The 23,956-nt window shown below is 40.2% G+C and overlaps 1 protein-coding gene across 2 annotated transcripts; it reads left to right on the forward strand.

Annotated features, from left to right (window-relative positions):
* The first annotated feature begins 1,475 nt into the window (after positions 1 to 1,475).
* Positions 1,476 to 23,956, forward strand: dnmt3bb.1 (DNA (cytosine-5-)-methyltransferase 3 beta, duplicate b.1). Of its 2 annotated transcripts, none has more exons than XM_086068386.1 (22): positions 1,476 to 1,606; positions 6,316 to 6,418; positions 11,639 to 11,783; positions 12,141 to 12,223; positions 12,327 to 12,446; positions 14,149 to 14,289; positions 14,355 to 14,513; positions 14,585 to 14,692; positions 15,918 to 16,059; positions 16,146 to 16,268; positions 16,691 to 16,735; positions 16,805 to 16,884; positions 17,139 to 17,251; positions 17,705 to 17,888; positions 18,872 to 18,956; positions 19,018 to 19,163; positions 19,258 to 19,348; positions 20,920 to 21,068; positions 21,417 to 21,502; positions 21,593 to 21,662; positions 21,768 to 21,886; positions 22,009 to 23,956. In XM_086068386.1, the coding sequence occupies exons 1-22, from the start codon at positions 1,599 to 1,601 to the stop codon at positions 22,148 to 22,150; spliced, it is 2,442 nt and encodes an 813-aa protein (XP_085924512.1). In that variant the 5' UTR covers positions 1,476 to 1,598; the 3' UTR covers positions 22,151 to 23,956. The 2 variants fall into 2 exon arrangements, with proteins under 2 accessions (XP_085924512.1, XP_085924513.1); XM_086068387.1 differs by having other exon boundaries at positions 20,923 to 21,068.

The following is a 23,956-nucleotide window of genomic DNA, read 5'->3' on the forward strand; positions in this document are numbered from 1 at the left end:
CACAATCTTAACGATGCAAAGCTCTGGAACGGAAAAAAAATAAAGGACCAAATGACAACGTCGAATTCGTAATTTGTGACTTGAATTGGAGATAAATGTCTTCAACAACAAACAAGAGAAAATAAATCAAACAGTGATTGAAGTCGGGCCAAATTTGCTCTCATTAAGTGAGATAAATTTGTCGGCTACAAGAAACGTATTTTTTTAATATTATTGTATACATACAGCATTGTTGTAAATTGATGTGTGATTTTAATGACTCTCATTTAAGGCTGGATTTTACATTTGCCCAAGGGCCTGTCGATGAAAATTAGCTTGTCTTTGTGCACATTCGCTGACAAGTATAGTTGTTGTCAATTGAATTTTTTTTTCCCAACAGGGACGGGTGGGGGAGCATCTCATTATGCTCCACTGTAAATTGGTAAATTTCAAACTTGGAAACAACTTCACTGGTTGTATATATATATATAACACAATATCGTGTGGGTAATGAACATTTTTAAATATTCAAAATTGGCTGGCAGTGAAGTGCCCCTTTTCAAATAAATACATTCATTTCAAGCGGAGTTGTCAGTAGTTTGTGGGGGGGAATTAGGTTTATTTTACTCCAAAAGATATACATATAAATAACAAAATCTGCGAAACTATGACTTAACAACAATATTGTGCTTAGTTTTGGAGATATGACTGCAACAATTCATTACAGTAATTAATCACTAAAACAAAAGATATAAAAAAACATTCAAAAAGGATATTCGGAACACCCCTTTTCGCTCTTTTAAGAAATTAATCTATGAAAACTCACACACATTGTATAATATCAAATGGCACAGGGGTAACCATACTTTTTAAAATGGCAGGCTGTCAGCTGCTTCTTGGGTCCTGATGGATGGGTCTACCAGTTTTTGACGCACTTTTCTCAAATTACCTTTAATTTAATGTGCTATCAATAGCAATTATTGATTCATCCTCTGTATGAACACACTGGTCATATTGATAATTTTGATTGATTCATATAATAACAACAATTCAATAAGGTAGTAAAGAAATATCAACAATACATTTTTAGACATCTCTGGGGACTCACTGGTGCCCCGTGCGCCACTACACTAAAACAGCACTACAGCATTACCTGTAACACCGTGATTAAATGTACAGGTATATGTGCGTTTATGGGGGAAACTACTGGGCATTATATAATATATAATAATAATATTGTATGCACACATGTGTGTTACACATTATAATCTGATCATTTGTTATTATACATACCGTACATATTTTAAGTCCTTTTGTTTTTTTAACTTCATCTACTTCCTGTCCCATCTGTCCGCTTAAGCACAAAAGTTATGCCACACCTGGTGTAACCTGAGGCCAGAGGTTCACCTGCGGGCTGGCTTTTCCAGCAAGAGAGGAGAGAGGATGCCCCGCCTGCCATAGAGGAGGCTGCAGAGAAGTGGGGGCGGGGGTTTATTCAAAGCGAGACCGTGCGGATCTGCAGCAGCACGTTCGTTCCCAGTGCGTGATCAACTCGTGCACAACAACGTCCACTTGTGGAGCAATTGCACGGCGGGAAAAAAAGCAAGTCTTCTTCCTGGATGCTTATGTAAGTTTACCCCCCCCCCCCTTCAAATAAGCCTACACATGTTAATGTCCACCTGTCTGCTGTACTGTAATTGACGCGTTACGACAGTGTGGCGTGTCGCATGCATTACAGCAGCTGCGGGGCACACACGTGTATGCGTCGAAACTTTTCTGGCCTGCCGACGGAATGAATTGAGTGTTTGTCCGAAAACTTGACGGTGCAACCTGGGGAAGCTTTTTCACGATGATTGTGCTGTGCTGTATGTGGCTGAATTGTCCGCAGTAGAACACGGGTGAGCAAACTTATGTGCTCGAGTGGCCACGTTTGAAACAGAAACTAGATGGGTCCCGGGTCCAGTTGGTTTACTTCGTAGACTATCTGATTTAGTTATGTTCACGTAGTAATAATAATAATAAGAAGAAATGAGGACAGTACAAGATTCACAAAGTCACAGATTCTAAGACATGGTTCTTATTTGTTGCAAAATAAGTGTTATGGTGATATATCTCTCTCTCTCTTGACCCAATGTATGCACTTCAAAACCACAAATATCAAGTCTTCATTGGAAAAGAGTGTGAGACAGTTGGCATTAGACGACTGCGTCTCTATTATTTGTGACGCCCCATCAGGAAGAAGAAAATATTTTGCGCACCCCCAACTCTCCACTGCAACTTTAAATAGTATTATTGTCTAAAAAATATTGTGTAAGTCTGCCACTGCAGAGAAGCTAATACTCCTTGCCACTTTCTAACAATGAGAGCACCACTGCCACTTACTGTAGTGGATGTGCAATTGCACTTTATTCTATCCATCCCCCCCTATGATCTGAGTACGGGGCCCCCCCCTTCTGGCATCTAACATTATCATCCTACAGGACTGCATTAGACAAACCGAGTCATTCAGTTTGAAAGCTCATTTTATGATGATAAGTTCATTTGTGTGACTTTTCAAATGTTGATTTATTAAGGATCATTGATGTTTTCACAAATCAAGGAGCATTTATTTTCAGATTAACTGTAAAGTAGAATGTGTTTATTATTTCTGTGGAAGTTGATGCATGTTAATGCTAAGAAAAGTGCCTCAAAGCGTGCTTGGTATAAGTATAAATTAATCTGAAAATGTGGGGGAAGCAAAACTTGGGGGGTCCGTGAAGTCATGAATGGCAAAAACACCATTATTACTTCTTAATGGTATATTTAATAATGATAGGACTTCTGGTGTTTTTATGTTTTGGACTTTTGAAGCTATTTACCCCCAATTTCATTTTCGTAATATAAGCTGCCCTACACTGTATTGTTGGTCAAATCAACAAAGAATAAAGAATTACAGGACACTTAACATCCTGTAATTGTTCGTTTTGGGGAGAATGGTTCTGTCCCACGCTAATGCAAGTATGGCTTTTGTTACCATGATGACGACAGCAAAACAGGGGCAACCAAGTGAAGTGTTGCCAACTTTGTGAAATTTTAGCTATATTGAGCAAATTTTCCAACCTGTCTAGGGAATTAGCAACACATTTTCAGACTTTGTCGTGTTATTGAAGACTTAGCGTGGCCTAATACAGGACATGTACGAAGGCAGTTCTGTGGGTGTTGAATTTGAATTTGAGAAGTTGAATTTGGAGGTGGGACTCCATCAGGGATCAGCTCTGAGCCCCTTTCTCTTTGTAATAGTTGTGGATAGGCTGACACATGAGGTTCGGCTAGAATCCCCATGAGGTTTGCAGATAACATTAGTGATCTGCAGGCAGGTCCAGGCATGCGCAGAAGTGAGACAATGTATGTGTGCGAAAGAGAGGGGGGAGAAGAGATAGAGAGGAAGGAGGGAGGACTTTTAAGTATTTGGGGTCAACAGTCCAGAGCAACGGTGAGTGTGGTAAAGAGGTGAAGAAACAGATCCAAGCAGGTTGGAACGGGTGGAGGAAGGTGTCAGGGGTGTTATGTGACACAAGAGTCTCTGCTAGGATGAAAGGGGGAAGTTGACCATGACTGAAGAAATGACAGGAAGCAGAGATGGAGGTAGTGGAAATAAAGATGTTGAGGTTGAGTCCCTGGGATGGGTAAGATTAGAAATGAGCTCATCAGAGGGACAGCCAAGGTCAGATGTTTTGCGGAAGAAGTTAGGGAGAGCCAATTTAGATGGTTTGAACACATTCAGAAAGAGAACGAGAGGAAGACCTAAGAGAAGGTTGATGGATGTAGTGAGGGACGACAGAAGGGCAGTTTGTGTTAGAGAGGAGAATTAGGCCCACTACTGTATGTATACTACTAATACTATATAAACGGTGGTCATTTTGTTGGTACTTAGAGAATATTAAAAAAAAAAAATGGTGACACTAAAAGTTTTGACAACCAGTGGCGTAGCGGATCTGTGGACTCATGGCCAAATACAAATACACTTCAACTTTTTTTTTGTCAACTGTGTAAAAAAAAGGAGCTTTGAGATTTTGAAAAGGGGGTGGGGCTTCTCCCCCATGTGACACAAAGGAAGGAAGTAGGTTCTTACTTAGCAGAGTCACGTGACACTCCTGCCTGATGAATGTCTGCCAATTTGTGGAGTTGACCGAGCATAAAGTGATCCCAAAGTACACGGCTGACAATGAATGAATGTGGCCCCCAGCGAGAACCCGAGGGCCCCCTGACACACACACACACGTTTAGGAAGTGAACAATCCACTCCATAATCTCCAGCCAGCAGGCTTTGATACGGACCCCCCCTTTTCTTGATGCCCTCAACCCTTGATGGGCCCCTCTAGTTCTGTCCTCCAAACTTCCTCGGCCCCTCCGACAGTTTAAAACGCATCAATACTGCACATCTGTACATTTACGCTAACTTAAATGTAAACATGGATGACAGCAGTTTATCAGCTCAGGGCAAATTATGCTTTGAGTTACTTATTGAATCGTCTTTAGTTGGAGAGATGCACAACCCTAGTTGTTACTCCAAAAATTATTTTGTTCAAGAAATGTGCATTTGAACAGTATTTGATTAAAGAGGAAGTAATCCCCCCCCACCCCCCAAAAAAAATTTCTCGACAATAATATGTTCTATGCAGCCCCACTTGTGTTAATTTGGTATTTTGGTTAATATGGCGTTGATGGAATATGAGTTAAGCAGTAAAATACAGCAGTTTTTATCAATATCAAGGCGGCCATTTTGCCACTTGCTGTTGACTGAAAATGACGTCACAGTTGCTCAGGTCTCAGGTAACATCCAATCGCAGCTCATCTTCAGAAAACAGGTGAGCTGTGATTGAGACCTGAGTAACTGTGATGTCAACTTCAGTCGACAGCAAGTGGAAAAATGGCCGCCCCCTGAGATGAATAAAAATGGCTGTGTTTTGCTCCATAACTCATATACCACAAATGTAATATTAATCAGAATGTCACGTTTAACATATTATTGTCAAGTAATGTTTAAAGTTGACTTCCCCTTTAAATAAAACACATTCCTCACAATTTCAAGTAACAGCATTATGAAGTATAACTACTCCGTATTCAGCGAGTACTGAAATGTAAGTACTTATACTCGTATTCGGTCTGGAAGAAAGAGAGGTATTATCCTGCCATAAAAAACATCAACATCACGCATAGCATTAACATGTACACAAGTCATGAACCACCTTCACATGAGACACATCAATAGTATTAGCTAGCATGCTAGCCTAAATAACGCAAAATGACGTCACAACAAAACGGCGTGTCAAATGCAGGTGAAAAAAAACCCACAATATGACAAATTCCACAAGATGGCTCCTAAGTACAAAAGAAAAGCACAGAACAGTGAATAGAGGAGATTTTCAGCGAATAACAGAGTCCATCGAGTTTCATCGCTAGTGAATCTTTCCCTCTTGTAGTGTGTGTTTGCGATGGGTGTTTTCAATGGAGCTGAGGGCTCCGGAGATCCAATGGCACGCACACACACACACACACATGTTTGTTTTACAATCTTTGTGGGGCCATCTCATTGACATAATGCATTTCCTAGCCCCTTCACCTAACCCCAACCATCAAAAATGATTGCCTACCCCTATTCCTTACCCTAACCTCAACCATAATCCAATTCAAACCTAAACTCTAAAACCATGTCTTGACTCTCAAAAAGAGGTCTAAACTTGTGGGTCTCAGCAAAATGGCCCCACATGGACGGGTGGGCCCCACAACTCTGTGAAATCCTGAAATGTTGGCCCCACTGTGCAACAAAAACAAGAACACACACACACAAATGCACACTCACACACATACAGTCAAGTGTTGACACACGCTGCTCATGTGCATGAAGGCTGAACGCAATTAATCCTCATACAATGCAAAGAAGAATGTGGCTCGAACACACGGTGGCGTGTTCGTGTTCATTTTGACTTGTCAGTACTTGTTTTTTGTATTTCTTCCAAGTCATTGGGTCACTTTTACTAATGCTAAAAGGACAAACCACAGCCACTAAAACTAGCGTGGTTTTTCCACAGTTAAATATAAACATGACTAAAATGCCCATTCGTAATATGCGAAATATGATGAGAATAGTATTTTTTATATTGAAAGATTTATATTTAAAGATTACGTTTGTTAAACAAGATGAAGCAGCAATGATTTGCTGGTGTTTTATTGTGTTTCTTTGCCAGAAAAAGAGAAGTGAAAATAAATATACTTAATTCCACCTTGAAGTAAAAAAAAAAATATAGTTTATGAAGTAAAGACAAAAATAAATGACTCAAATTGCTTGATTGACAGGTTTGAGAAGGGGTCGTCACCACCATCGGCTACGGCAACAGCAATGCCCTCTGATCAATACTCTGCCATCGCCATGGAGACCAACAACAACATGGCCACCATGGTAAGTCTGCCACCTGACCACCAAGCAGTTGTCCCCACGGACAAGTTTATGCGGGGGGTAAGAGGGCTGTGCTTTTTCCTTTTCTTTTCTTTTTTTTTTTTTACTCAACAGTACAACAAATGTAAAACAATATAAAATAACACAATAAATATTAATAGGAATAATAAACACACTGTTGTGGTTTGGGTTTGGTTTGTCTTTTGTCTGTGTCATCGGTTTTGTTTCTGTTGTCCCTGTGTCCGTCCCTTGTCTCGTCAAGCTTTATGTGATCCGCCTGTTTGCCTGACCTTCCTCGTGTCTCGACCAATCAGTGCCCCCCTGCCACTTGTGTCTTGCCCAGGTGTGTCTCATCTTGTCAATCAGTGTTAGTGTATTTAGGCCCCGTCCAGACAGAAGCAAAGCCGGCTTCGTCCCTCAAACAAATGTCGTACGCATTTCAAGACTTGCGTGTGTCCAAAAGAAGACGCTGAGGACGTTTAACGGCTGTAATGTATACGCCAAGTCTGGAGTGGCGCTGTAGCGCAGCCACAGGGAGTTGACGGAAAGCGTAGAAGAAGAATTAGCGAAGGAGACGAACACTCTTTTTCCCTAACTTTATTGCAATCTACAGTGCAAACATGGCTTTGCATGTATCAAAACAACAGGAAAAAGACGAACACAGGAGAAGTGACAATGGCGGGTGATTCAAGTACAACGCCGCTTGTTGAACGTGGGAATAAAGAAGCAAAATATTTTGCTGCATAAGCAAGCTAAGGAGGCTGCGCAAAACGACTACGACATGGCTATTCGCCATTGTTGCTGACCGTTTGCGCGCAGTCACCGAGAATTGGCGCATACGTCATCAATCTGCGACAATGCGTCGTCATCAGGTGTCGGGGCGCGTTTTGAAATCTTTCCACTCTGGAGCCCGGTTTCAAAAGTGATCAGTTTCAAGCTCCAAGACGGTAAGAAACTTGTGAGGATACATTGAAACTGGCTTTCGTGTGGACGGGGCCTTAGTCTCTTGACATTTGTTCAGTTCTTGTTGGTTCATTGTTTGCTCGTACGTGTTTGTTTGAGTTTCTGAGTCTGCCATTCGTTCTGTCCTTGACCTGGTTATTCTAGTGAGTTTTGTTGGACTTTGTATCTGGTCTTTTGGTTAGCAGTAGTTTTTCCACGTCCCTTGTTTGCCTCTTCGTTTGTTCCTTGGGAAATAAAATCCCTTTTTTTTTTCAACCTCCTGCAAGCCTGCCTCGCCTCCCTGTTTCCAGCATTTGGGTCTTTCCTTACCCCCCGAAACTAACACATACCTTAAAGTATACACATTACAATATTTGTGTCATAGTCCTGCATGTGGCGTTCACATCAATGCTACTTGCAACCGTGCATGATCAAAAGATTGATTGCTTTGGTCCGGTAGCTGCATGGCTAGTTGGTAGCAGCTAAACTTCTAATGCTACGTGCCAGGCTGTGCTAACTCCACTCACATTTCTATGCTTTCTGCTTCATTATTTTGGTGGTTCAAATAATTCAACAGGATTGTTGTGCTGCCTATTTTTGAAACCACACCTTGCACAATGGTGTCATTTACTCCATGCTGATTTGGCGATACCGCCATACAAGCAGTGGTGAGGAACTTCCCTTGTCAAAATAACTTCCTCTTTGGAAAATAACGCCAAGTCATGAATGCCCATCCGATGCACGTTTAGCTGCACGTTTGCTCATTGTTTACTTCTTGCTATCACTAATACTTTGCATTTGCTTCCTCAACTTGCAAACCAAAGTGCAGAAGGAAAAAGCTGAATTCCGATTGGCTGCTGTCATGCACAATTCCGCCGCATCTGTTTAAGTAAATATTCCCACAGCTGCTACATCACGACTTGCAATTATAATCACCCAGCTGTTACGTCACCTATTGCCGCTCGGTAACTAATGGCCCGCAGACCGGTACCAGGCCGCAGACTGGTAGTTGGGGACCACTGTATCAACCCTCCTATGAATATGAATAGTAGCAAGAATAGTTAGCAGCGCTGTGTGTATCGGTAGTTTAAAATTACAGCAAGAAAACAACTTGAATGACAAAAATACTAAGACCGATAAGATTTACATTTTTCCCTGGATTAAGTTACTGCTTCAAATGAGGCTCAGTGAAATGCTAACATTTGCTATGCTAACATACAATGTAGCAAGCTAGCAACCTGAGTATTGAAAGCGCCACGGATTTTACATCTCAAAAAGATGGCCATTTGATATACAGTAATAATCTATTTCTAATGACAAACAATCGTTGAAATGCTAACATGCTAACAGTTGCTGTGTTGTCTTATGAGGTGCGTAGTTGAAAGGCTGTCTCGCTAATGTCTCCTCACTCACCTTGGATCCTTTCACTGCAAAACATCACACAGTAAAATATTGTGGTAGCCGTTTAGCGCTTGTTCCTCTTTTTCACGCTCATAAATCACTATCGGGAGGGGGTGTCAGTCGGGGTCTGCTTCCTTCCTTTCACCATCTGCTCCTGTTTGTTTTCCGCTTACAACATCAATTCTTATGAATGTGTTGATTCATGCAGGTACAATTAAAGGTTGTAGTGCATTTTAGGTCCATCCTGAAATGTTGAATATCCCTAACATTTAGTGAGTAATGAACAGTATACAATGTACATCCGGGAGTGTCCCTCCATTTGCAGTCACAAGATGTGTTACCATGGGCGCAGATGGCACTTTCGCCACAGAAGAACTTAATGCATATTGTCGTTAAATATACAGCGAAAGCCATAGGTGCGAGCACATAATGCCAAGATTTGAGCTCAAAGGCATTTTCGGTGAAGGGGGGCTTCACTTCAACTTGTGATTACAATGGTCGGTGGTTTCTGACCAAAAATGTATACAAATATCTACACTTAGTTAGAGAGTGCTAAATTAAATTAAACGGTAATTGAACAATAATTCAATAAAATGGGTGGATGAACACAAGACTGCTACTGCTACAAGGGAAGTCACATCTAACATTAACAATAAAAACGTAACCCTTTGCAACTATTTACACAATGCCGCTCGCCCGGCATGCTTGCTGGCAATTCCAGCTTCAACTTCCTCCTACGACTGAATGTTTGGTGCGCACAAGAATGTGATTTTATTTAGTGTTTTGGCAAGAAACTCGGAATTATAGTTTGTAGTGTATACAATTTTTTTCCATGTGCTCATTGCTACCCATGCATTGATGCTAACTTAGATATAACAGAGAGATACGAAGGTCACCTTTTGAGCTGCATGTCCTTAGATTTCACTTGGGAAGCCAGAACTTAAAGCGATGTGCTTACTGGCCGACATTTAATGATCCATTTCCAATATAAATAAAACATGTTCCAAAATCCCACCTGTGCCCCTGCATGTTACCATTTGCAATTAGCATATTTTCAGCTACCTTGATTGATTCCTCGACAAGAGCTCCTAAGCTGCAAGTATTTAATCACATGACCGTCTTGGAAAACCTTCAGACACGGCGCTCCACAAGTTCAGACTCCTGCGTCTCACTTGCAGTGCGGTAGGGATAGACCGATTATTGGTGCCGATGTTCAGCATTTTGACGAATATCAGCATCGGCCATTTTGAAGAATCAATAATAGATTCATAAAAAAAAAAAACTTGTTAACTTCAGGGAACAAATTTAAATTCAAATTGTTTTAAATTTTCTGAGATGCTGCTGACCCTGGGAACTCTTTGCACCTTCTGTTTTTGTTTGAAATTAAAACTAAGATAAGTAAAATTTTAATTCTTATCCCAGAACTTTTTGTTAAGATTTTTTCAAACAAAGATGTCTATTGACTAAGATTTTATTTTTTTTAACTCTCCAATATTTTACGAACCCTAAAAGTTGTCTGGAGTTTGTATTTTTACAAATTTTGATGCCAAAATGTTCCCTTTTAGTGAAAATGAATATCGGCTCCAAATATCGGTTATCGGCGTCCTTGACTACTAATAATCGGTCTATCTCTACAGTGTGGCCTTTGTCGCAAATAGTGTTGTCGTCTGACATGTCTGCAGATGTTTGGTGACAGCTTCCGTCAAATTACCTCCTTTTTTTGGGTGGATATCAGTGAACGAAGGAAATAGAAGTTTCATGTTGTGTCTTGATGGCAGATACAATTTTGATTGGGAATTGATCATATGCTAACAATTGGTGTGCTAAGCTAACACATGGCAAGATAGCAGCCTGAGCCAAGGCAGATCGATAATATCGATTTTTTTTTACTTTACCTTGCCCTGTAGTCAGCTAGTATTTGTAATTACAGCGGATACAATGCTAACAATTGACATGTTTATTATATAACAAAATATCAACCGAGCACCTGTGCTACTGTCGAGCTGTCCCAAGCAGATTTGAAAGTGTCTGCTCAAATATTCCCTGAGGTGTTCCTAAAGAATGTCTCCTACACGCTTTTTCATACATCAAACACACCAAAAATGTATCCACTTTAGTGTAGCACTCGACCTTCTGATGATCAAGAGGGTGATCACACGTGCAGCCAAACAAAAATAGTTCTGCTCTGCTTCCGCAGATCGCATTCCTGACTCGCAGCTTTTCCCTACCGTGCCATTCTTCAAGCTAAAACTTGTTTATGCCTTGACTATTTTACCCCTACCAATTATACCGTAACAACTTCATGTCGAAAGTATATAATGAAAAACTAATAAAACAAGTGATGGATAACAATACATGCGGTTCTTACACTGTATAAACAATTGTGATTGTGAACAGTAGCAAGGATAGTCGGCATATGCAGCGATAAATGTTAGTTACAATAATGATTCACATAATTTTTTTGAAAATCTCAAACATCATCATCTCATTAATGGCCTTTGCAGTATGGGTATTGAATAAAATATATTTATAAAAATAAATACATTAATTAAATAAAATAAAAAAATGGTGAGTTATTGCAATTAATTAGCTAATAATACATTCAGCCTGCTTATTTATGAAAAAATGCATTCTTTCATTAGACGATCAAAATGTCATTTATTTTAGGTACATTTTAAATAGCGCAATAATATCAATATCACAATATTCAACAGCATCGCATGTTTATCCCAATATCGTGTATTGATTCATGTGTAATTCATTTTACTATATACAATGCTGCTGACTATTCTTTCTGCAGTTCACGTTAAATTCTAAAAACATATATCTTTAAAATATCGACTATTTTTTGATACGTGTGTATTTTTTGCTGCACCCAAGGCGGAGGTGAGCCCACCACCGCCCAAAGGCCTGTTGGAGAACGACAGCGGCGTGGAGCTGACGAGTGAGAGCAGCCCGCTGGCAGGTGCCGAGCCTCCGTCCCCCTTCAGCCCCAAACAGAACGGGGGTGCCTCGTCACCTCGGGGTAGGATCAAATATATGTTCATGTATTTATTTTGTATGTATTTACATATGATCATTTTTAATATATTATTTAATTAAATGCATGTTGTGGAAATCAATTTTTAGTGACATTATTTAATTCACGTTTTATTGATTAAAAAAATTATTACACTGTATTATTAAATGTATTTATTTTACTTTCAGTTTGATATACTTTTAATAATGAACTCTGTTTTAATGTACCAGTAACTGTAATTTAATTATACTTTATATGCATTGATTTTGCAATGATTTTTTAATTATTTTATCATTTATATTTGATAATGTATCCAAATTAAATGTAAGTCGTGTTTTATTCTTTCATTTCCTCCATTTCCAGACGATAACGTGTGTCTGGAAAGAACGGACAAAACCAGGAAGAGGTCCAATGGCGAGAATGGTACCTGGGACCCGTATAGTAAAGTACGGCGGGCGTAAGCGGACGGCTCAAATCTGCGTTAACTAATGCTGGATCCATTTTAACCAGTGTGTGTGTGTGTGTGTGTGTGTGTGTGTGTGTGTTCAGAACAGCACTCAAAAGACTTTGAGAGACAGCCCGCGCACCCGAACCATCTTCCAGGCCGGTGCGACGCCGCAGGCCAAACCTCGCAGACAGACACGCAAACACGATCCCGTCGCCACCATGGTGAAAATACAAAATATTGTAGATAGAATCGGCTATTACTGCTGCGATGTGGAAATCAAAAGAGCAATAACATTTAAGAATAAAAAATGTCTACGTGTGGATTTACAGTATCAGCCAATGAGAGCATACGTGTGTGTATGTATGTGTGTATAGTCGCTTAGTGTATACATAACATTTTTCATTTTACATGTCTTTTTCATTGTATTATCTACAAATACAACAATTTAACCCCTTTAGACCGGCATTTTTTCTGTTTGCCAATTATTTATTTATTTATTACTGATTTTGATTTTTTTCTACAATGGTGTATTGGGGGCCATGTATAAATATATATATTTTTAGAGAGCAGGGCATTATTCAGAGAAAAAAACTTCGCAAATTTGCGACTTTATAAAGTGGCAGATTTGCGACAAAAAAACGCAGAAACTTGCAAGAAATACACGTAGCGTAGCGATAGTCTAATCATGTGAAGATTCGTTGGTGGTTAATGGGACACTTTATAAAATGAAAAGGCAGGATGGACACAGATTAATTCTTAAATTTAAACTTTACTCGTCCTACACGGCAGCTAGAGCGACAACACTTCCTGAATGAATCAGCTGACTAACACTAACCAATCAGATGCTAGCATACTTTAGGTAAATGCAAGTGAATGACGGAGAGCAGCAGATTCGACACTTAGATACTGGTACAAAAAAATACCAAAATATATGAATGTGTAAATAATAATTCTGGAAAGATAAATGTACAAGTAAATATACATTTTAACAAATTAACGTAAATGCTTGATCGCCAGGTTGTGGACCTTTGCAGAGTGAGGTGTCTTTGTCGCTGGCCAGTGGCCGTACACAACGGTTCAAAGAGCGAATGCTTAACATGATATGGTTAATCTATACGAAAGCAATTACTATCTATTTGGAAACCTGACCGAAAAGTATTGGCACAAACAGTCGAATAGTATGCTATGTGTATTTCTCGTAAGCTTTTTCTTCGCAAATTTGCCACTTTATTAAGTGGCAAATTTGCCACTTCATAAACTCGAGTTTCTCTCTCTCGCTAATTCGCTACTTTATAAAGTGGCAAATTTACGTGGCCCTAATCATACTTTTCCCACATAAGAACAACATGGGGTTATCTCATGTCAAGTGGACGCCAGGATAATATGGCTGTAACGTGTTGTAAACTTTTGCCCTGCGATTGGCTGGCAACCAGTACAGGGTGTACCCCGCCTACTGCCCGAAGCCAGCTGGGATAGGCTCCAGCAACCCCCGCGACCCTTGTGAGGACAAGCGGTACAGAAAATGGATGGATGGATGGATGGTGTTGTAAACTTACCAAGCTTAAATGTAACATTTTTAATATGAACATCATGCAAATCAACTTGCGATTGTGATTGGTTAGCTAGGATCCAATCATGACCCAGAAGTGTTGACATCATCCAAATGATGCGTTTTATTGGTTTAACAGGCAAATATGTCCTATCCACTGGAACCATTTATGGGTCTGAAGGGGTTACGTAAATAAATGTATTAAAATCAACTTGGGCCAGATTAAAGAACAGTGCCAGCCGTGTATGAACATATTTTGCACAAGCTTGTTCTACAATAATTCAGTTCATTTGGGTCTATATGCGCGGTTGTTGGTGTTGGAGTGTTTGATGGTCTTGTGAGTCCAACTTCTCACTCCTATCTTCCTTCGTCAGTGTGGCAGATCTTCTCAGGCGGTCTCGTCCCAGGGCGTCCCTGAGGTGCCGCGTCTGGAGTTGCTGGAGCACGACTCCAAAGACTCAGCCCGAAGCAGCGGCACCGCCGCGTCCAGTTGCGACGCCCACATTGAATACAACGTAATTGAATCAGTACGTCTACTTTGACCTGAACAAGCCTGTGAGTCGTTTTGCCACCTCTGCAGGACAACAAGGGCTTCAGCGTTGGTGAGCTGGTGTGGGGGAAGATCAAGGGCTTCTCCTGGTGGCCCGGCATGGTGGTGACCTGGCGTGCTACCGGGAAACGGCAGGCCAACCACGGCATGAGGTGGCTGCAGTGGTTCGGGGATGGGAAGTTCTCTGAGGTGAGGAGCACAAGCTACGAGCCTGCATGGGGCCTGACATGAGCCGATTGACCATCTTTGTGTCGTGGCAGGTCTCCGCCGACAAGCTGGATTCCATCACTGCCTTTGCCAAGTTCTTCAATCAGGCATCTTACACTAAATTGGTGTCCTATCGCAGGGCCATCTTCCAAGCTCTGGAGGTAAACAGCCTCCCATCTCTATACAGGAATCTGCCCGTTTTTGTGTGTTCTTTCTTTTGGTACGCCATCTTCATCACACATTTTAAAAAATGCAGGTTAATTAGTTCTGTCACTATTGATTATTCTATCGCATAAACCCCCCTATAATTGTAATTTAAAAAATTATTATTATTATTATTATCATTATATATATATATTTTTTTTATTTTTTTTGTTAGTCTACTAAGGTTCAACGTGAATTGAATTGAATGGCTACATACATATATATATATATATATAGAATAAACACAAACACAATTAGCCTATGCTAAATGGTTAGCATGCCTGATTAGCATTAGTGCACTAGCAATTACCATTTAAGGTAAACAAACACTAAGTACCATTTAGTTCACACAATATCTACATTTCACAAGCAATACTAGTGTCTTAAAAGTCACTTACTTGCTTCAACAATAGGAAAAAAGTAAAAGTGGAGCCAAGCTGCTTCTTAGCGACAACGAGCTAACTCCACTGATCTGTATATATTACTGGATGCCCGATAAGACAAGACTTTTCAAAACCGCGAGGCCGCCATATTACTCGTCCCAAGAAACGTTTCTTGGCATACAATCCTTTACATTTACAGTATCAAAATGGGAGAACATTTGAGACAGTACTTGGTAGAAACAAGCAAACTAGCACAGAACACATTGAGCGAGACAGGAAGACCGATGCAGTTTTAAAATAAAATAATCTGGTTACTTTTGAGAATAAAATACTCGCCGGTCATAATGCTTAACGCTTAATTCACTGCAGCGAACATGGACGAGGAGAGATTTATAATAGAGGTGGATAATATATGACACGGCACACCCTTTTGATTTGGACAACCTAAAAAATGGATACGCATGGAAGGTCATAGCAGAAGCTGTGGTAGTGAACGGAAAGTCAAACTCGCTTTCTGCTTCTCTGTTGAGCACAGACTTTCTGTTTGTCATTGTTTTCACTGCCACATTATCGTGTTTTTGTAGGGTAATGTTTTAAGATGAGTTTAAAATTATGTTCAAGTGTTTGGAAAATCATACTTTGTGGCATATTTACAAAACATTGTTCGCAGTTTTTCAAGAAGAGTAGCGAACGGAGCGGCGTGCTAACTTGCTAAGTAGTGTGGTAGCACTAGTAGAGTTACTAGCAGCAAATTGTTGAGATGATTGTATTTGTACTGTGTCGTTTCCTTACAATCCAGATGGCCAGCATCCGGGCCGAGAAGAATTTCCCCCCCTGTGAGTCGGACAACCCCGACGAGCAAATTAAGCCCTTAATGGACTGGGCACAAGGAGGCTTCCTGCCCAAAGGCCAAGATGGACTCAAACCCACACACGGCGCCGGTGAGCAGATACTAATTGGCTACATATTCCATAACGTGCTGGTGTCTTGACTGTGTGTGTGTGTGTGTGTGTGTGTGTGTGCGCAGACAGTGCCGCGCTGGGCATGCAGGTCTTGGACGTGTCACTGCCAGAGTATCCTCCCCGTGCTAAGCAGCCCAGACTGAACGTGTCCAAGAACAAGGTTGGGCCTGAGGAGTCGTACAGCAGAGGTAAGGTTAAATTATACCTTTTCACCATCATACATACTTACAGGTGTTTGAAGCTCTTATTGCAGTAAATTAAGCTTTTTGATAATTTGATGAAGGCAGATTAATTGAAAAACTGAAAAAATGGCTTGTATAATGATTTTAATTGTAGTCTGAAGGTGTTACGTGAGCTAAATTGCTTCCCAGGGAGACGGATCGCTGGCTTGCTGATTAAAAAAATAGACGTGATGGAAATTCAGACCTAGTTAACATAATCATAGAGGGACTAGCTAATTATAAAACAAAGCATTTTGGGGGGGGAATATAAACAAATAAAAACTAACAAACTTGCTATGAAAACTAACTGAACTTAAAATAAAAACTATTATAACCCTGGTGCAGCTACGCATTTGACAGTCTAATCATCGTGTTTGTGCTTCTTTCAGAACAAATGGTTAATGAAGTCCTGAAGAATAAAAGAAGTATAGAAGGTAAACCGTTTACACACTTTCTATACTGTATGGTTGGGTGCTCATTGAGCGGTTGTGTGTGTGCGTCAGAGTTCTGTCTCTCGTGTGGCAAGATGAGAGCAGCAACCTTCCACCCGCTTTTTGAAGGAGGCCTGTGCCAAACATGCAAGGTAAGAATTTAACAAATGCAACAGCGACCGCACAAAACGCACGATAGCAGTCAGACTAGCATGGGAAGCTACCATACTGTAGTAGTTTACATCCTCACTCAGTTCCCATTGTCAAGCAGCATTGATGAACTCAAATGTGCTACAGTCAGTTGAACACGATGCCAATCAATGTCCTTTGTTTACAAAAAGCTGGTCGTAACCGGATGCTAGCTTGCTAGCAAGCGAAGCTAACATAGTAGTCTACTCCTGTCTAGGATGTGTACTTGGAGACGTCCTACATGTATGACGATGACGGCTACCAGTCCTACTGCACCGTCTGCAGCGGCGGCCGAGAGGTTCTGCTGTGCGGCAATGCCAATTGCTGCAGGTTACACATGCACACACGCACACAACAATATGTACAGGCACACATAGGCCGACATACATATACACACAAAGTAGCAATTAGGGCTCGACCAATTAATTAGCCCGACAATTTTATCCACCATTTTAATTTATTCTTTTTGTACAGCTAACACAAGGCAAAGGTAACGTTATTTAAATAAACGGGAAGTAACAAATAAAACAAAAACACCCTCAATGTACAAAACAATTGGTTTATTCTGAATGCAGCCACATTCCCGTCATTAGAGGTGCACACAACCACATTATCTCTGTTGTTTACTTTTCCTTACTTTTTCTCAATTGTGGAAAAAGTTTGGGAAATTATTTTTTTATATATGTCACAACAAAAATTGTATTTTAGCAGGGGTGTGTAGACTTTTTGTATCCACATGCAAACAGAACAATACAAATGCCCACACGTGCATACACTGTGCAGGTGTTTCTGTGTGGACTGTCTCGACATCCTGGTTCATCACGGTGCATCGAACAATGCGCGCTTCCTGGACCCTTGGCGCTGCTACATGTGCCAGCCGCTGCTGACGTACGGCGTCCTCAAGCGGCGCCACGACTGGAGCGTCAAACTGCAGGAGTTCTTTGGCAACGACAACGGACAGGAGTTTGTGAGTTGAATTACGTCTTGTACCGGCATATAAACTGTACTGAACATAAAGACAATTGCGCATGTATTTCAAATAACTTCATATTTTTTGTCTTAGGAAAATCCATTAAGCATTAATGCTGACAAGTAATGCAAGATGCCAAAGAAGGGCTAATGTACAGCATTGATGTTGCAGTATTATACTGTAACTCTTTAACTCATTTGCTCCCCAAAACGTATAAAAATGTTCTATTTTAAATATTTCCATGCTCCCAAAGACGTATTTATGTTTTTTTATGCTAGAGCATACAGAAGGCTTTGATGCAGCCTCAGAGCTGAGGATAATGCTTGAATAAATGGTAGTTATTGCAAAAAATGGCCTGCAGGTGTCAGCAGAGTATAAGAGATCAACCAGGGCCATGTTGCAAAGTATACAATATTCTGTGGGTGTTGCAAAATCAGTCAAAATCCAGTAAAACAGCTGGGAGTGAAGGGGGTTGCTTCAGTGAAAATGGCTGGGAGTGAATGAGTTAAGTAACGGATATTTGAACACAAATGAAGCAAGACTTGTAGACAGATAATATAACAATACTCAGGCATATTTTCCTGATCATCTACAAATGATCTAAAATTACTGCGACTTACCGAGGAGTCTATATCCATCAATATGTCGGTATTATACTGCCCCAGCTGGCTAAGATGTGCACACCGCAAGGAGCAGCACAATGTCCACAGAATCGAAGAAAACGTGTCAAAATCGTTCGTTTACAGTACATTCTATTTATTATGTGATTACTGTGTGTTTTTATAAAGTACAATATTATAGGGAGCTTTTTTATTTATAAAAAAAACAAACATTTTAATTAAACAAAAAAATAATTTTTGAAAGGCTAGAAAGAATGAGTGGGATTTCCATTCATTAAAATGGAAAATGTATCAAGTTTCCATATAAAATTTTCCATTTATAAGTAGGGTGATTTATTAACTTGCTGACTGTCCGTCCAGGAGACACCAAAGATTTACCCGGCAGTCCCAGCAGAGCAGAGGCGGCCAGTCCGAGTCCTCTCGCTGTTTGACGGCATCGCCACCGGTAAGTGCTACAAAGAAAACATCGTCAAGTGTTTACATCAGTTGTGTGTTTGTGCTCGCAGGTTACCTGGTCCTGAGAGATCTGGGTTTTAAGGTGGACCAGTATGTGGCGTCCGAGGTGTGCGAGGATTCCATCTCTGTCGGCGTGGTTCGACATGAAGGAAAAATCGAATATGTCCACGACGTCCGGAACATCACCAGGAAAAACGTGAGGGTCAAAATGTTGACAGTCGCAATGTTGGGACTTCTTTAAAATTGTTCCAACATCTTTTTGACACGGTGCTGCTGCTACTTTTCCTCAGATTCAGGAATGGGGGCCATTTGATCTGGTGATAGGAGGAAGTCCATGTAACGACTTGTCTATTGTTAACCCAGCCAGGAAAGGCCTCTTTGGTAAGTCAAGAAATCTGATGCCAATATTGTGGATTCGAGGTACAGCGAACCCCTGCTGTAGAGCATAAACATGACACAAACAGCAAAAATCCACGAACAATTGACATGCCTCTAAAATAGATTTGTAATAGTTTATAGATGCCACAAAAGGGCGGCAAAGCAAAGGATCTTCCTAAAAGGTGGTTGTATGTCTTCAGTGGCTCAAAAGAACACATATTGGTATTCCTATTGCATTTATTAACTGTATTTACTGTAGTTTGTAACAACAAAGAAAAACACAAACAGAATGTACATGTTACATAAACAAATGTATTCAGTTGTTAAATTAGTCTGTAGCATTAGCTAGCATGCCACCAGCCTAAATAACAAATAATGCTCAGGCCCTCGAGGACCGGATCTTGACACGTTACATTCAGTAATAAATAAAATGTTAGCGTATACGGACACATTGTAACAGCAAAGTAGACTATTAGGGTTAAAAGCAAAGACATATTTTTGGTTTTATTTTGACTCTGTCAGGTGATTTAACAGATAGCCCCATTTACACCCCAAAAAAGTGAAAATGCTGACCTGTAAATTTTAACTGAAAACTGTAAACATTTCATGACAATAATATAAAACATGACATTCTGATTAATATTACATCTGTGGAATATGAGTTATGAAGCAAAAGCTAGCCGTTTTTATCCGTCTCATGGGGCAGCCATTTTGCCACTTGCTGTTGACTGAAGATGACACCAAAGTTACTCAGGCAGCGACCAATCACAGCTGACCTGATGTCATCTTCAGTCGACAGCAAGTGGCAAAATGGCCGCCCCCTGAGATGGATAAAAACGGCTGGATTTTGCTACTTAACTCATATTCCCCTAACACAATATTAAACAAAATAACATATTTATTAGTGCTGTCAAAGTTAAAGCGTTAATTGATTAATTAATCACAAAAATGTATCGCATTAATCATGAATTAACGCAGATCAATCGCACTATTAATTTTGACCATAGATTAGCCTTTAGCGTGGCAGCGGATGGCTATGTGTAAGGTAACACAGGTTGGGTTTGAGCAATAAACTTTAAAATGTCATGCATTAAAGTAAAGCATTTAATGAATGTTTGTGGATCACATTTAGAATATTTGTTCATGTCAAAATATCGGGGTCATTTTTTTCCATTTTAAATTATGCAAGTAATTAACTGATTAGAAAAAAGAGGAGGATGAGCGTTTGCAGTGGATCAAAAAATGTTGAAGACCTCCTCATAACATTAAATCTTAAAAATAATTAACAAATAACCGGTGCTCTTCAAATTTGGCGGGGGAAAAAATGTGGATAAAAAAGCCCTTTTATTAAGCGATTAATCGTGATTAATCAAAATTCTAAGATGTGATTAATCTGATTTTAAAATGTCATCGTTTGACAGCTCTAATATTTATACTAGTGGCGCTGCATAGAAAATAATATTGTCAATTTTTAAGAGCATTCACTTTACATTAAATGAAATGTCTTAACAATATAGTGCATAGACAGCGTAGTGGCATTGAGCTGGGTTTTCATGAGGGTTTTGTCGCTCCAGAAGGTACAGGGAGGCTGTTCTTTGAATTTTACCGTCTGCTAAGCGAGGCCAAACCCAAAGAAGGAGAGAACCGTCCATTCTTCTGGATGTTCGAGAACGTGGTCGCCATGGGTGTCAACGACAAGCGGGACATCTCACGATATCTTGAGGTGAGAGCTTAGCTGGCCTCCAAACATATACTTTTTTCCACTGTTGACATTTTGTCATATAGTTTAGTTTAGTTAACACATTGCCAGCACTGGTAAACACTCCTTTCGAGGCAAATTTTTTTCTTTCCCCAAAAAGTCTTCTGTCCTGTCACCATGAAATGGACACCACCACCACCAGCAGCAAATACACGGACTATTACAAATATATTGATACCACGTTAGCTACAAATAAAGCCTAAACCCAGCTAAAAGACACCACTAGTCACCATTGCCAACACGTTGTGTCGTTCAAACCAAATAATCATCTAGAGACGTTCGTTAGAACGATAATGTGTGCATTTGTTGCAGTGTAACCCCGTAATGATTGATGCCATCGAGGTCTCTGCGGCCCACCGGGCTCGATACTTTTGGGGTAACCTGCCGGGAATGAACAGGTGCGAAACAAGGTTCCAAACACCCCCCCTATGGGCTAAATATATACTGCAATAAAATATAAACAATGACATGAGTGTTTTCCATTCCAGACCACTGTGTGCTTCTGGGATGGACAAGCTGGAGCTCCAGGACTGTCTGGAACATGGACGAGTTGCAAAGGTGAGTGAATCAAGTGGTTTTGGACCCTTAAAAAAAAAAAAGACATTTTTTTCTTCTTTTCCTTTTTTTTTTTTTTATCAAACATTATGTCGTCTACTTTTTCAGTTTGGGAAGGTGCGCACCATCACCACGCGCTCCAACTCCATCAAACAGGGGAAGGACCAACACTTCCCAGTCTTGATGAATGGAAAAGAGGACATCTTATGGTGTACTGAGCTGGAGAGGTAAACACACACACACTATTAGATGTTAGCTTTATTTACATCCTTGCATACTAATCTTCGCAGTCTTTGCGCTTTCAGGGAAGCACAATTTAAGTTTCTATCCTTGACAAAACCTCTTTCAGGATCTTCGGCTTCCCAGTCCACTACACAGATGTGTCCAACATGGGTCGAGGTGCTCGGCAGAAACTCCTAGGCCGGTCCTGGAGTGTCCCTGTCATCAGGCATCTTTTCGCACCCCTTAAGGACTTCTTTGCCTGCGATTAGACAGCACCCTTAACCAACACACACAAACACAAAAAAATACTCCAGCAAATGGTCATCATCACATCAAGGCCAGACCCAGCATATACCACCTCTCACCAGGAAATAGACACGACCTGTCACCACTTCAAACCAGCAAATAAGACATATATTTGGTGGATTGAAGCAAATAGATGTCACTGCCACTAGTCAATAGACAGACACCACTTGTCACCAGCAAACCACCACAACCAATCACAGCACATAGACACACAGTGCATTATAACATCATCCTGATTAAGACAACCAAGAAATAGACAAAGCCCTCACCAACAACAAGCGAAAACTTGTCGCTAGCAAATACTGTAAACTGCTACTAAATACCAGCAAGTAGACACCACCCGTCACAACACATTGATCCAAGTGTACACTATACAGCAAATAGACAGTGCCCTCACCAGCACATAGATGTCACCCATTACCGGGAAATACTGTAACATAGATAGACGCAACCGGTGACCAGCAAAATTATATTTCATTCCGCTACTAGACTGTGCCTTAAACAAACAGTCATAACCAAGAAATTGAGAACACCCAGCAAGCAGATGGGCACGACCTATCGCAGCACATTCATCATCACCAGCAATTAGACACCAGGAAATTTTATAAGCTAAATAGTCTTTCAATGTCCTTTTTAGTCTGGATGTACCATGTTGGTCACCGTCCCTTTTTCTTTGGCCAGTATGCCTTTGTTTCACTTTTTATAGTTGATAGTGAGAATATGGAAAGAGTTTTTTGCGAGAAGAACTGCGTGTAGGAAGCTTTCGTAGCAACGGAAGACAGTTGGCTCAAAGCTAATCTTTTTTTTTTCTCCTTTTTTTGGGGCTGTGCTTCTTTGATTTACTTTTTGTTCTTTGCTTAGAGGAGACAAGCTTACCACCCCCCCCCCCCCCCCACACCCACAAAAAAGTTAAAAGTTTAAATATGGACGTGTTTTATTTTATTATATGTTTATTGTGTTAAACAGTTAGCCCGTCTCCCTGAAAAGTCCATACATGATAACAATACTTGAAAATAAGACAATGCAAACAAAACATTGGGTGTCTTTTTTTTCTCATTATTTTTGGAGGATTCCTGACTGTTTGGGAAGTATCTTGAAGCAGATCTGTTTACTGTAACGTTGTTGACAAAAACATGCAGTATTCTGTGCCAACAAGCACTGACGATGTTGCCGTGCTTAATCTTTTAGTACTGCAGTACTCTCAGTTTCATAGTTCCAAGTATCATAAGGTTTTCCGTTTTTCTTTTCTTTTTGTTTTGTTTTTAATTGTTTTTTGTGGCTACCACCAAAATCAAACTTATATTACCTCAAAGACATCTCTCGTGTTTCTGTTGTGTTTAATCACTGGAACGTGTGGAACATTGTTTTTACAATGAAAACACAAAAGTATTCAAGTTTTCAATTGTGTATGTTTTGTTTTTTTCTTATGCCTTTTAGGGACCAAAAGAGAACTGTTTATATGTTTCACTTATAAGATTGTTTCTGTTGTTATGTTTCAACCTGCTCTAGTGGAGTGTGAGTGTTTTTGTTTTAATACTGACACCAATTTTAGAGCATATTAATCTATAGTTACCGTGTCTTGTAGCTTTTCTGATCATTTCATAAAACAAAACCACAGTTGATAAGGGTTTTTCATTTTATAAGCAAGTTATCGAAACAAGTTAGCTAATTTTTTATACTTTTTTTTAAATACAGTGATTCGTTTAAACTGTTAGTCAAAGCACTGTTTTTGTTTGTATTTGTACTTAATAAAAGGCAGCTCAAGCTGA

The sequence above is a fragment of the Leptonotus elevatus genome, chromosome 2, assembly GCF_054856555.1.
Source record: "Leptonotus elevatus isolate MCC_2025b chromosome 2, RoL_Lele_1.0, whole genome shotgun sequence".
Lineage (NCBI taxonomy): Eukaryota > Metazoa > Chordata > Actinopteri > Syngnathiformes > Syngnathidae > Leptonotus > Leptonotus elevatus.